This window comes from Schistocerca americana, chromosome 5, assembly GCF_021461395.2.
Source record: "Schistocerca americana isolate TAMUIC-IGC-003095 chromosome 5, iqSchAmer2.1, whole genome shotgun sequence".
Taxonomy (NCBI): domain Eukaryota; kingdom Metazoa; phylum Arthropoda; class Insecta; order Orthoptera; family Acrididae; genus Schistocerca; species Schistocerca americana.
The window spans coordinates 562,605,953-562,620,995 of NC_060123.1; the positions used below are offsets into that span (position 1 = coordinate 562,605,953).

Consider the following 15,043-nt stretch of genomic DNA (forward strand, 5'->3'; position numbering starts at 1 on the left):
TCGTTGGGAGAAATGTGTTTGCCACCAGGTTGACTATGCTGAGAAATAAATATGCAGACATAAAGAATAAAGAAGTAGAATGTTAATATAATGGAAGGAAACATTCCACGTGGGAAAAATTATATACAAAAACAAAGATGAGGTGACTTACCGAACAAAAGCGCTGGCAGGTCGATAGACACACAAACAAACACAAACACACACACAAAATTCAAGCTTTCGCAACAAACTGTTGCCTCATCAGGAAAGAGGGAAGGAGAGGGGAAGACGAAAGGAAGTGGGTTTTAAGGGAGAGGGTAAGGAGTCATTCCAATCCCGGGAGCGGAAAGACTTACCTTAGGGGGAAAAAAGGACAGGTATACACTCGCACACACGCACATATCCATCCACACATACAGACACAAGCAGACATATTTAAAGACAAAGAGTTTGGGCAGAGATGTCAGTCGAGGCAGAAGTGTAGAGGCAAAGAAGTTGTTGAAAGACAGGTGAGGTATGAGTGGCGGCAACTTGAAATTAGCGGAGATTGAGGCCTGGCGGATGACGAGAAGAGAGGATATACTGAAGGGCAAGTTCCCATCTCCGGAGTTCGGATAGGTTGGTGTTGGTGGGAAGTATCCAGATAACCCGGACGGTGTAACACTGTGCCAAGATGTGCTGGCTGTGCACCAAGGCATGTTTAGCCACAGGGTGATCCTCATTACCAACAAACACTGTCTGCCTGTGTCCATTCATGCGAATGGACAGTTTGTTGCTGGTCATTCCCACATAGAATGCATCACAGTGTAGGCAGGTCAGTTGGTAAATCACGTGGGTGCTTTCACACGTGGCTCTGCCTCTGATCGTGTACACCTTCCGGGTTACAGGACTGGAGTAGGTGGTGGTGGGAGGGTGCATGGGACAGGTTTTGCATCGGGGGCGGTTACAAGGATAGGAGCCAGAGGGTAGGGAAGGTGGTTTGGGGATTTCATAGGGATGAACTAACAGGTTACGAAGGTTAGGTGGACGGCGGAAAGACACTCTTGGCGGAGTGGGGAGGATTTCATGAAGGATGGATCTCATTTCAGGGCAGGATTTGAGGAAGTCGTATCCCTGCTGGAGAGCCACATTCAGAGTCTGGTCCAGTCCCGGAAAGTATCCTGTCACAAGTGGGGCACTTTTGTGGTTCTTCTGTGGGGGATTCTGGGTTTGAGGGGACGAGGAAGTGGCTCTGGTTATTTGCTTCTGTACCAGGTCGGGAGGGTAGTTGCGGGATGCGAAAGCTGTTTTCAGGTTGTTGGTGTAATGATTCAGGGATTCCGGACTGGAGCAGATTCGTTTGCCACGAAGACCTAGGCTGTAGGGAAGGGACCGTTTGATGTGGAATGGGTGGCAGCTGTCATAATGGAGGTACTGTTGCTTGTTGGTGGGTTTGATGTGGACGGACGTGTGAAGTTGGCCATTGGACAGGTGGAGGTCAATGTCAAGGAAAGTGGCATGGGATTTGGAGTAGGACCAGGTGAAACTGATGGAACCAAAGGAGTTGAGGTTGGAGAGGAAGTTCTGGAGTTCTTCTTCACTGTGAGTCCAGATCATGAAGATGTCATCAATAAATCTGTACCAAACTTTGGGTTGGCAGACTTGGGTAACCGAGAAGGCTTCCTCTAAGCGACCCATGAATAGGTTGGCGTACGAGGGGGCCATCCTGGTGCCCATGGCTGTTCCCTTTAATTGTTGGTATGTCTGGCCCTCAAAAGTGAAGAAGTTGTGGGTCAGGATGAAGCTGGCTAAGGTGATGAGGAAAGAGGTTTTAGGTAGGGTGGCAGGTGATCGGCGTGAAAGGAAATGCTCCATCGCAGCGAGGCCCTGGACGTGCGGAATATTTGTGTATAAGGACGTGGCATCAATGGTTACAAGGATGGTTTCCGGGGGTAACAGATTGGGTAAGGATTCCAGGCGTTCAAGGAAGTGGTTGGTGTCCTTGATGAAGGATGGGAGACTGCATGTAATGGGTTGAAGGTGTTGATCTACGTAGGCAGAGATGCGTTCTGTGGGGGCTTGGTAACCAGCTACAATGGGGCGGCCGGGATGATTGGGTTTGTGGATTTTAGGAAGAAGGTAGAAGGTAGGGGTGCGGGGTGTCGGTGGGGTCAGGAGGTTGATGGAGTCAGGTGAAAGGTTTTGCAGGGGGCCTAAGGTTCTGAGGATTCCTTGAAGCTCCGCCTGGACATCGGGAATGGGGTTACCTTGGCAAACTTTGTATGTGGTGTTGTCTGAAAGCTGACGCAGTCCCTCAGCCACATACTCCCGACGATCAAGTACCACGGTCGTGGAACCCTTGTCCGCCGGAAGAATGACGATGGATCGGTCAGCCTTCAGATCACGGATAGCCTGGGCTTCAGCAGTGGTGATGTTGGGTGTAGGATTAAGGTTTTTTAAGAAGGATTGAGATGCAAGGCTGGAAGTCAGAAATTCCTGGAAGGTTTGGAGAGGGTGATTTTGAGGAAGAGGAGGTGGGTCCCGCTGTGACGGAGGACGGAACTGTTCCAGGCAGGGTTCAATTTGGATGGTGTCTTGAGGAGTCGGATCATTAGGAGTAGGATTAGGATCATTTTTCTTCGTGGCAAAGTGATACTTCCAGCAGAGAGTACGGGTGTAGGACAGTAAATCTTTGACGAGGGCTGTTTGGTTGAATCTGGGAGTGGGGCTGAAGGTGAGGCCTTTGGATAGGACAGAGGTTTCGGATTGGGAGAGAGGTTTGGAGGAAAGGTTAACTACTGAATTAGGGTGTTGTGGTTCCAGATTGTGTTGATCGGAATTTTGAGGTTTTGGAGGGAGTGGAGCTGGAAGTGGGAGATTGAGTAGATGGGAGAGACTGGGTTTGTGTGCAATGAGAGGAGGTTGAGGTTTGCTGGAAAGGTTGTGAAGGGTGAGTGAGTTGCCTTTCCGGAGGTGGGAAACCAGGAGATTGGATAGTTTTTTGAGGTGGAGGGTGGCATGCTGTTCTAATTTACGGTTGGCCTGTAGGAGGATGCTCTGAACAGCCGGTGTGGATGTGGGGGAGGAAAGATTAAGGACTTTTATTAAGGATAGGAGTTGACGGGTGTGTTCATTGGCTGAGTTGATGTGTAGGTAAAGGATTAGGTGGGTGAGGGCAATGGATTGTTCAGTTTGGAACTGGTATAGGGACTGATGGAAGGAAGGGTTGCAGCCAGAGATGGGAACTTTGAGTGTGAGGCCTTTGGGGGTAATGCCAAATGTCAGACAAGCCTGAGAAAATAAAATATGCGAGCGTAATCTGGCTAGGGCGAAGGCATGTTTGCGGAGGGAATGTAAATAAAACTTAATGGGGTCATTGTGGGGGTGTTGTGAGGGTGACATGGTGTTAGAAGGTGGAAAGTGTAACCTGAGGTGAAATGAAAATGAAAATAAAAATATATGGGGAGAGATAAAGGTGAACCGGAAAGAAACTGGAGATTTGGAATGAAAAAAGGCGAAAAGGTGTTGGTTACAGCTGGGCTATGTTGGACTTGGGTTGGTAGACAACGATGTGCATAAAGGTTAGGTGGTTGTGTTGCCGCCAAAACACGTTAAAGGACGGAGAAATTCGGGAAAATTTCGAAAAAACTGTGTGTAGTATATTAAAAGGAGTGGTATTGTGGTGGCAGATTATGAAAATGAGGCTAACAATTGTCTGACGAAGAAATAATGGCGTTAAAACCTGTGGGAAGCGGATAAAAATGATCGGTGATGTGGGAAAAACGGAAATGGAAATAAAGCGAAAGTTATTAGAACTGGCCGAAATGGTTGTTTAAAAGGTGAAAGGAGCTGTTTGTGAACTAGAAACGGTGGATATTATAGCGGCGGTAGTGCTGAAAGCGGCAAAAAAAATTTTTTGGTTATGGTTTGGAAGTGGGTTACGTATTGTTGAGTATATATATATATAGGCGGGATAAAATAGTATAGCAGATTACGGTAAAAAGGAGAAGGTGAATACAAAGTGAAACTACTGGCAAAAACAGAAAGAGGAAAATAAGACGACAGAAAAGATTTCGAAATGGAACAGTGACAATAACAAACGTAATTGTTGGATTCAAATTAATGATATCAATATAATGGAAGGAAACATTCCACGTGGGAAAAATTATATATAAAAACAAAGATGAGGTGACTTACCGAACAAAAGCGCTGGCAGGTCGATAGACACACAAACAAACACAAACACACACACAAAATTCAAGCTTTCGCAACAAACTGTTGCCTCATCAGGAAAGAGGGAAGGAGAGGGGAAGACGAAAGGAAGTGGGTTTTAAGGGAGAGGGTAAGGAGTCATTCCAATCCCGGGAGCGGAAAGACTTACCTTAGGGGGAAAAAAGGACAGGTATACACTCGCACACACGCACATATCCATCCACACATACAGACACAAGCAGACATATTTAAAGACAAAGAGTTTGGGCAGAGATGTCAGTCGAGGCAGAAGTGTAGAGGCAAAGAAGTTGTTGAAAGACAGGTGAGGTATGAGTGGCGGCAACTTGAAATTAGCGGAGATTGAGGCCTGGCGGATGACGAGAAGAGAGGATATACTGAAGGGCAAGTTCCCATCTCCGGAGTTCGGATAGGTTGGTGTTGGTGGGAAGTATCCAGATAACCCGGACGGTGTAACACTGTGCCAAGATGTGCTGGCTGTGCACCAAGGCATGTTTAGCCACAGGGTGATCCTCATTACCAACAAACACTGTCTGCCTGTGTCCATTCATGCGAATGGACAGTTTGTTGCTGGTCATTCCCACATAGAATGCATCACAGTGTAGGCAGGTCAGTTGGTAAATCACGTGGGTGCTTTCACACGTGGCTCTGCCTCTGATCGTGTACACCTTCCGGGTTACAGGACTGGAGTAGGTGGTGGTGGGAGGGTGCATGGGACAGGTTTTGCATCGGGGGCGGTTACAAGGATAGGAGCCAGAGGGTAGGGAAGGTGGTTTGGGGATTTCATAGGGATGAACTAACAGGTTACGAAGGTTAGGTGGACGGCGGAAAGACACTCTTTGCGGAGTGGGGAGGATTTCATGAAGGATGGATCTCATTTCAGGGCAGGATTTGAGGAAGTCGTATCCCTGCTGGAGAGCCACATTCAGAGTCTGGTCCAGTCCCGGAAAGTATCCTGTCACAAGTGGGGCACTTTTGTGGTTCTTCTGTGGGGGATTCTGGGTTTGAGGGGACGAGGAAGTGGCTCTGGTTATTTGCTTCTGTACCAGGTCGGGAGGGTAGTTGCGGGATGCGAAAGCTGTTTTCAGGTTGTTGGTGTAATGATTCAGGGATTCCGGACTGGAGCAGATTCGTTTGCCACGAAGACCTAGGCTGTAGGGAAGGGACCGTTTGATGTGGAATGGGTGGCAGCTGTCATAATGGAGGTACTGTTGCTTGTTGGTGGGTTTGATGTGGACGGACGCGTGAAGTTGGCCATTGGACAGGTGGAGGTCAACGTCAAGGAAAGTGGCATGGGATTTGGAGTAGGACCAGGTGAAACTGATGGAACCAAAGGAGTTGAGGTTGGAGAGGAAGTTCTGGAGTTCTTCTTCACTGTGAGTCCAGATCATGAAGATGTCATCAATAAATCTGTACCAAACTTTGGGTTGGCAGACTTGGGTAACCAAGAAGGCTTCCTCTAAGCGACCCATGAATAGGTTGGCGTACGAGGGGGCCATCCTGGTGCCCATGGCTGTTCCCTTTAATTGTTTGTTTGTGTGTCTATCGACCTGCCAGCGCTTTTGTTCGAGAAGTAGAATGTTAATAACATTTGTTTTATTTAAAAAGTTTTCAAAGTTTTCACATAAAAAAATCAGAGTCTTTACTTTTCAGCACACGTTCGTACATTCATCTAGTAGTCAGCTCTCGAAGGCACTATAAGGTAAATCTATGGAGCAGCCAAGGCAACTCCTCTGCTTACATTCATGAGTGTAAGCTGTTACATTACTGAAGTGCTGGCAGAAGATACTGTAAATCCTCTTTTTATAAATCAGTGCCAGAGTACTATCCCTCTTATATTTAAGGACATACACATTCATTTTGGGCCTCAAGAGTCAATAATGGTAGCTCCACTCTTTTGCAAGAACTGGAATCTGATCCATTTGAAGTAACACTAGATCTGTTTTCACTGAGATATGATATGGCTATTATCCATGGGTGACTAGAGAATGGAATTTTTACAGGTGAGCAATTAAGCAGGTGGAATACTAGTGACTGTGTGTTGGACAAGAACTGCCAAACACTTTATGAGGAGTTCCAACTGGATGGATAGTGGTGGCTCAGTGGTCCTGTAGGATCCAGCAGCCAGTCTTACCCCTTTATAGTGGATACCTTCCATTATCTTCAGATTTTTACATTTTGCTGACATATACACATTGTTTCCATAAGACAACTGAGGGTTCACACTAGGAAAATTAAAGTCACTAGGAAAATTAAAATCAGTCTAGACAAAATGTCTGTAACTTCATATACTGTGTGTACACAAATGCAAATTCACAGAAGAAAAAGTAGCTGATAAATTCACAAACATTATTCAGCTTCACATAAAAGTCAGTATAGAAGTGAGGATTAGCGATCATGATGGCGTTATAGTAACTATGAATACGAAAGCTAATAAATCAGTCAAGAAGGCTACAAGGGTGTTTCTTCTAGATAGTGAAGATAAGCAGTTATTAACTTCTCACTCAAACAGTGAATTGGCATCACTTAGTTCCAGTAAGATGGATGGAAAGGAATTATGGGCAAAGTTTAAGCAAATTGTAAATTTTAGTCTGGAGACTTATGTGCCTAGTAAGTGGATAAAGGATGGTAGAGACCCATCATGGTTTAATAATGAAATTTGGTGGATGCTGAGGAAGCAGAGGCTGTTGCACTCTCACTTCAAAAGGAAACGCAAAAATAATGACAAGTGAAGGTTAGTAGAGATTTGTGCGTCTGTGAAAAGATCTATGCGCAAAGCATACAGCAACTACCACTGTCATGCCTTAGCAAAAGACCTGGCAGAGAACTTGAGAAAATTCTGGTTGTATGTAAAATCGCTCAGCAGGTTAAGGTATCTATTCAGTTCCCTTGTTGACCAGTCTGGTGTGGCAACCGAAGATAGCAAAACAAAAACCGAAGTTTTAAATTTCACACAGAAAAATCGTACAGACATACTGTCATTTGACCATTGGACAGACTCCTGTATGGACAACATAGTAATAAGCATACCCGGCACAGAGAAACAGAAAGATTTGAAAGCAAATAAATCACCAGGTCCGGATGGAACCTCAGTTCAATTTTACAAGGAGTACTCTACAGCATTGGCCTCTTACCTAGCTTGCATTTATCATGAATCTCTAGCCCAGCCTAAAGTCCCATGCGGCTGGAAAAAAGTGCAGGTGACTCCAGTGTATAAGAAAGGTAAAAGAATGGACCCACAAAATTACAGACCAATATACCTAACTTCTGTCTGCTGCAGAATCCTTGCATATATTCTCAGTTCGTATATAATAAACTTTCTTGAGACTGAGAAACTTATGTGCATGAATCAGCAGGGTTTTAGAAAGCAGCACTCATGCGAAACTCAGCTTGCCCTTTTCTCACATGATATACTGCGAACTATGTATGAAGGGCAACAGGCAGATTCTATATTTCCAGAAAGCATTTGACGCAATGTCCCATTACAGGCTGTTTCTGAAGGTACAAGCATATGAAATGAGTTCACGGACATGTGAGTGGCTAAAAATTCTTAAATAATACAACCCAGTGTGTTGCCCTCAATGGCAAGCGTTCTTTAGAGACAAGGGTATCATCAGGAGTGCTCCAGGGAAGTGTGATATGACCGTTGTTGTTATCCATATACATAGGTGATTTGGCTGACAGGGTGGGCAGCAATCTGCAGTTGTTTGCTGATGATGATGTGGTGAATGGTAAGGTGTCGAAGTTGAGTGACTGTACGAAGATACAAGATGACTTAGACAAAGTTTCCAGTTGGTGTGACGAATGGCAGCTAGCCCTAAATGTGGAAAAATGTAAGTTAATGCGGATGAGTAGGAAGATCAAACCTGTAATGCTCAGATACGGTATTATAGTGCCCTGCTGGACACAGTCAAGTCATTTAAATATCTGGGAATAGCACTGCAAAGTGATATGAGGTCGAACAAGTATGTGAGAACTGTGGTGGGGGTGGCAAATGGTCGGCTTCACTTTACTGGCAGAATTTTAGGAAAGAGTGGTTCACATGCAAAGGAGACTGCATATAGGATGCTGGTGCGAACTATTCTTGAGTACTGCTTGAGTGTTTGAGAACTGTACCAGGTCGAACTGAATGAAGCAATCGAAGCAGTTAAATTTGTTACCAGTAGGTTCAAACACCAAGCAAGTGTTACGGAGATGTTTCGGGAACTCAAATGGGAATCTCTGGAGGGAAGGCAATGTTCTTTTCAAGAAACATTATTGAGAAAATTTAGATATCTGGCATCTGAAGCTGACTGCCGAACAATTCTACTGCTGCCAACATACACTGCATGTAAGGACCATGAAGATAAGATATGAGAAATAGGACTCATACATGTTGCTCTATTGATAACTGTGCCAATGGGATCCCACAACACATCAATGATGAAGTAAAATGCAATTTTCATGATATATGTTTCATCAGGAAACGCGTGAATAAGTTTTATCTTACAAGAACTTACAAGTACCTGTACAATTACATACAATCCATACCTTACAAATCTAGTTAAAAATTCAGGAACAAGTGCAACAACAGCATGTGTCCAACGTGCAAATAGCATTTGTCTGGCTGACTCAGCAGCAATGTCCACTGCACCAAGGTACTCCGGCTTTAGGAAAAGGTCTGCACTTAAAGTTGTACTGTCATCCACTTCCCTTGGGACACACAAATCCTTAAAAAGCAATGCTGGTGCTCCTGAAAATATCACACATTGAGTAAGGTGATTAGCTACAATATAAACAAGAAAGAAAGCATCTTATAGATAAATTATAGTTTTACAGATTAAAAACGTTGTACAGATGGGAATATGAAGTAGAGAAAGACAGAAAAATTATTCAACAGAAGAAAGAGAATGGGTGAAGGCAGAATATTTGAACTGCTTGCATGCAAGTAATAAGTACACATGCAAAAGTGGTTGCAACAGACAAGAGGTAGAAAAGAGATCAGTTGTAATTATTCATGCAACAATGTAGGGAAAGACAGATTGCTAGTTACTGTAAACATTACGCATTAAGTTTGGAGTCGGGTGCATTTAATAGACACTCACACATATGCTTTCAGCCACAGCCTTTGTCAGAAAAAGAAAGAGAAACACTTCTTGTGCATTCTGGGCTGAGCTGCCAGTCTGTAGTCGTGCATACATGAGGAGTGTTTGCTTGTGTGATTGAATGGTGTGTGTTTCTTTTTCTTGTGCCTGTCTGCAACTTAACATGTCTATCTTTCCTATATTGTTGGAATTTCCACTGTTAGATTATTTGTACATTCAGTTGAGCCCATTTAGATCTCTTATTTTTCTTTTCTTTTCTTTTTTCGAAAACTTAAATCAATGTTGGCAGATGTACCTGAAGTTCACTCTACTACAAACATACTAATTGTTCAAATCACTGCAGCGCCTTTAACTGTGGTTTAGATTGGCAAACCCAATGGGATGGGACTGAGTGAGTTGTATGAGTAAGAGTGTTCAAGCAAATTACATGTGGAGTCAGTGGCTAAGGAATATATGCCACTGTGGCGTAATATTGTGGGGGCTAAAGAGTGGGAGAGGCAGGGATTTGGGGTAGAGGTGCAAGAAACAAAAGTAGGAAGGAACTGTGTGTATCAGAAAGGGGATATTTTATAAATGCAGCCAATGAATGTGTGGATTTTTTTTTATCATGCCATATTTATTAAACTTTTTGGAGAACCACTTCTTAAAATGAGTCATTCCACTAATGGTTCCAAAATAGAAAGTGACTGAAGAAAGAATAAGGAGCCGCAAAATGATCAGATGGTTTTTGCTGCGGCGTGATGAGTGAATAGATGGTGTGGGGTGGTGAGGAATGGCGCATTTCAGAGCCTACACATGGACATTTTTAGTAGCCAGGAGTAGTGATCAGCTGAGCATTGTGCGTTAAGGTATTTTTTAAAAGTAGCAATTCCTGTGTTGCTGTGCAGCGGCAGTTCTGCAGGCATTTTAATTTAGGTCCATGAGGAAATGTTGCAACATGCAACACAATTATGCTGTGGTTGAGTAATTTCAGAGCTACTGGTTCAGCATTGAAACGGGAGGCAACAGGCTGTCCAATATCAGGCTGGATGCCATAGAATATTGATAGAGTAAGAGAAGCTGGGGAAGCCAGTCTTCGGCAGCTAACCCGTAAACAAGCTGCTGCTTTGCATATGTCTGACCGCCCAGTAAGACGAATGTTGCGGTCTGATCTGCATGTCCATCCATACAAAATGGCTATTGTTCAGCAGTTAAAGCCCAATGGCTATGCAATGCAAAAAGCATTTTCAGAGCATATGATTGATTTGATGACAGGTGAAAAAATTTTCTTGGCAAGCAACGAGGTGCATTTTCATCTGGACGGTTATGTAAACAAACAGAACTTGCATTATTGGTCAGCTACAAATCCTGAAGAACTGATGAACGTTTTCTGCATAGTTCTAAGGTCACTGTGTGGTGTAACAAAAAGTTGTGTCATTGGGCCATACTTCTTTGAAGAGGGTGGTCAAACTGTTACGGTCAATTCGCAATGTTATCTGTTGATGTTACAAAACTTCCTGATCCCTGAACTTCGGAGAAAATGCTTAGTGCACAGTAGGATGTGGTTCCAGCAGGAAGGCTCAACTGCCCATACAGACAAATGAGGTGATGGACTTTTTGTGGCTGAGTAATCTCATGTTTCGGGGATATTGCATGGCCAGTATGCTTGCCTAATCTAAGCGTTCGTGATTTTTTCTTGTGGGGTTTCTTGAATTAAGAGTCTACACACACAAGCCTCACACACTGAGTGAACTTAAGGTGGTCATAACTCAAGAAATCGCCAACCAGTCTCCTGCAATGTTAGGGGAGATCTTTGACAGTTTTGGTGCGAGACTGGAAGAGTGTTTCATCACAGAAGGGCACCATTTGGAGGACGTCATCTTCAAATCTTAAACTGATGAAATCTGTTGTTCCAATGTTATTTTCTTTAATTTCCATTAGTACCATTCTGTAATTACCAATAAAACATTTTTATCACTCTTAACATTTGTGTTTCTTGTACTTTAAAACCGATCTTTCTGCCGCTCTCTGTATGAAAACATTCAGTAATAAACCACTTAACAGGAGTGCACTAGACAAGCCACATAAACATAAGGATGGCAGCAACCTCATTTTCATTATGAAAATCAGTCTCTGAAGCATTTAATTCACAAAGACACTGAAATAAATTTGCTGAATTTGTTCGTGATATCTCTGACGTGTTTGCACAGTGGATTTGGAATGAATCCCACAGTTCAGGAAAATAGTCCAAGGGGCATTGTTAAGTAATGAAAGTTGGTGATAAATACAGATTGATGTCATTTCAAAAAGGTTTCTTTGTGTGTAACTTGAAGTTTTAAAGGCATAATCATGTGAAGATGACTGCTCAGTTGTGAGCTGAAGTATTGAGGCAAGAAGTCAATATCATCCAAATGTAATCCTGAACTCTGTTGGAAGGTTTCATTATGTCAATCAAATCACTTTTTGTACATTTCTGAACATTAAAAAATCTGAATGTGAGCTATAGTTTAATTTTTATACTTAGTCTGGACAAACTTTCTCTAGGTTTTTTATAAGAAACTTACATCATTTAAAGGAAGAAATGGGTGCGCTACCTGAATATGATGTGTTAAACAGTAATATTTCATCTGGAACCATGAGGTTTACAAAAAAAAACAACACATTCAGTGTCTTCATGGGATGTAGACACAGATTATGGGTATAAGCTTCAATACCCTTTAAACTGCAGGCCGCAGAGCACTGAAGTTTAGTTTAATTTAATTTGTGTGTTCCACAGACCATTATCTAAGGTTTCATTCATCTACCATGTGAGTTTGTTTTGTTGTGGTTCCACAATTAATCAGCAGATAAGAACAAATATTAACACAACTGTATTTTCTGTTCATCTTTATACAATACTACTGCCTCTTTATATGCGCATATCACTATCCCATGACCTTTGTCACCTCAGTGTACGACTGATCACACTAAAGACATTATGATTGTAAATCAATTTCAACATATTTGAATGTATGAGGGCTTTGAGCCCTGTTTATTGTTACTACAAACAACCCCCCCCCCCCCCCCCCCCCCCCCCCATGAACCATGGACCTTGCTGTTGTTGGGGAGGTTTATGTGCCTCAATGATACAGATAGTCGCACTGTAGGTGCGACCACAACGGAGGGGTATCTGTTGAGAGGCCAGACAATCGTGTGGTTCCTGAAGAGGGGCGGCAGCCTTTTCAGTGGTAGCAGGGGCAACAGTCTGAATTATTGACTGACCTGGCCTCGTAATACTAACCAAAAAAGCCTTGCTGGGCTGGTACTGCGAACGGCTGAAAGCAGACGGTATGCAGCTTTACTGTATGGTTAAATGATGATGGCTTCCTCTTGGGTAAAATATTCCGAAGGTAATATAGTCCCCCATTCGGATCTCCGGACGGGGACGACTCAAGAGGACGTCGTTATCAGGAGAAAGAAAACTGGCGTTCTACAGATCGGAGCATGGAATGTGAGATCCCTTAATCGGGCAGGTAGGTTAGGAAATTTAAATAGGGAAATGGATATGTTAACGTTACATATAGTGCGAATTAGTGAAGTTTGGAGGCAGGAGGAACAAGACTTTTGGTCACGCGAATACAAGGTTAAGAAAACAAAATCAAATAGGGGTACTGCAGGAGTAGGTTTAATAATGAATAAAAAAAAAATAGGAGTGCGGGTAAGCTACTACAAACAGCATAGTGAATGCATTATTGTGGCCAAGATAGACACAAAGCCCACGCCTACTACAGTAGTACAAGTATAAATGCCAACTAGCTCTGCAGTGCAGATGATGAAGAAATTGATGAAATGTATGATGAGATAAAAGAAATTATTCAGGTAGTGAATGGAGACGAAAATTTAATAGTCATGGGCGACTGGAATTCGACAGTAGGAAAAGGAAGAGAAGGAAACATAGTAGGTGAATATGGATTGGGGCTACAAAATGCAAGAGGAAGCCGTCTGGTAGAAGTTTGCACAGAGCATAACTTAATCGTAGCTAACACTTGTTTCAAGAATTATGAAAGAAGGTTGTATACATGGAAGAACCCTGGAGATATCAGAAGGTATCAGATAGATTATATAATGGTAAGACAGAGATTTGGGAACCAGATTTTAAATTGTAAGACATTTCCAGGGGCAGACGTGGACTCTGACCACAATCTATTGGTTATGAACTGTAGATTAAAACTGAAGAAACTGCAAAAAGTTGGGAATTTAAGGAGATGGGACCTAGATAAACTGAAAGAACGAGAGGTTGAACAGAGTTTCAGGGGGAGCATAAGGGAACAATTGACAGGAATGGGGGAAAGAAATACAGTAGAAGAAGAATGGGTAGCTTTGAGGAATGAAATAGTGAAGGCAGCAGATGATCAAGTAGGTAAAAAGACGAGGGCTAATAGAAATCCTTGGGTAACAGAAGAGATACTGAATTTAATTGATAAAAGGAGAAAACACAAAAATGCAGTAAGTGAAGCAGGCAAAAAGGATTACAAACGTCTCAAAAATGAGATCGACAGGATGTGCAAAATGGCTAAGCAGGGATGGCTAGAGGACAAATGTAAGGATGTAGTGGCTTATCTCACGAGGGGTAAGATAGACACTGCCTACAGGAAAACTAAAGAGACCTTTGGAGAAAAAAGAACCACTTGCATGAATATCAAGAGCTCAGATGGAAAACCAGTTCTAAGCAAAGAAGGGAAAGCAGAAAGGTGGAAGGAGTATATAGAGGGTCTATACAGGGGCGATGTTCTTGAGGACAATACTATGGAAATGGAAGAGGAGTTAGATGAAGATGAAATGGGAGATATGATACTGCGTGAAGAGTTTGACAGAGAACTGAAAGACCTTAATCGAAACAATGCCCCGGGAGTAGACAGCATTCCATTAGAACTACTGACAGCCTTGGGAGAGCCAGTCCTGACAAAAATTCTAGCATCTGGTGAGCAAGATGTATGAGACAGGCAAAATACCCTCAGACTTCAAGAAGAATATAAAAATTCCAATCCCAAAGAAAGCAGGTGTCGACAGATGTGAAAATTACCGAACTATCAGTTTAAAAAGTCACAGCTGCAAAATACTAACGCGAATTCTTTACAGACGAATAGAAAAGCTGGTAGAAGCCAACCTCGGGGGAGATCAGTTTGGATTACGTAGAAATATTGGAACACGTGAGGCAATACTGACCCTACGACTTACTTTAGAAAATAGATTAAGGAAAGGATAACCTACATTTCTAGCATTTGTAGATTTAGAGAAAGCTTTTGACAATGTTGACTGGAATACTCTCTTTCAAATTCTAAAGGTGGCAAGGGTAAAATACAGGGAACGATAGGCTATTTACAATTTGTACAGAAAGCAGATGGCAGTTATAAGAGTCGAGGGGCATGAAAGGGAAGCAGTGGTTGGGAAGGGAGTGAGACAGGGTTGTAGCCTCTCCCCGATGCTATACAATCTGTATATTGAGCAAGCAGTAAAGGAAACAAAAGAAAAATTTGGGGTAGGTATTAAAAATCATGGAGAAGAAATAAAGACTTTGAGGTTCGCCGATGACATTGTAATTCTGTCAGAGACAGCAAATGACGTGGAAGAGCAGTTGAACGGAATGGACAGTGTCTTGAAAGGAGGATATAAGATGAACATCAACAAAAGCAAAACGAGGATAATGGAATGTAGTCAAATTAAATCGGGTGATGCTGAGGGAATTAGATTAGGAAATGAGACACTTAAAGTAGTAAAGGAGTTTTGCTATTTGGGGAGCAAAATAACTGATG

The 15,043-nt window shown here is 42.8% G+C and overlaps 1 protein-coding gene across 2 annotated transcripts in view; it reads right to left on the reverse strand.

Annotated features, from left to right (window-relative positions):
- LOC124615396 overlaps window positions 1–15,043 on the reverse strand; it is a 244,114-nt gene that overhangs the window by 14,815 nt on the left and 214,256 nt on the right. For both annotated transcript variants that reach the window (XM_047143227.1, XM_047143226.1), the window contains one exon: window positions 8,719–8,920. In XM_047143227.1, coding sequence (XP_046999183.1) covers window positions 8,719–8,920 — 202 coding nt within the window. The remainder of the gene's footprint in view (window positions 1–8,718; window positions 8,921–15,043) is intronic.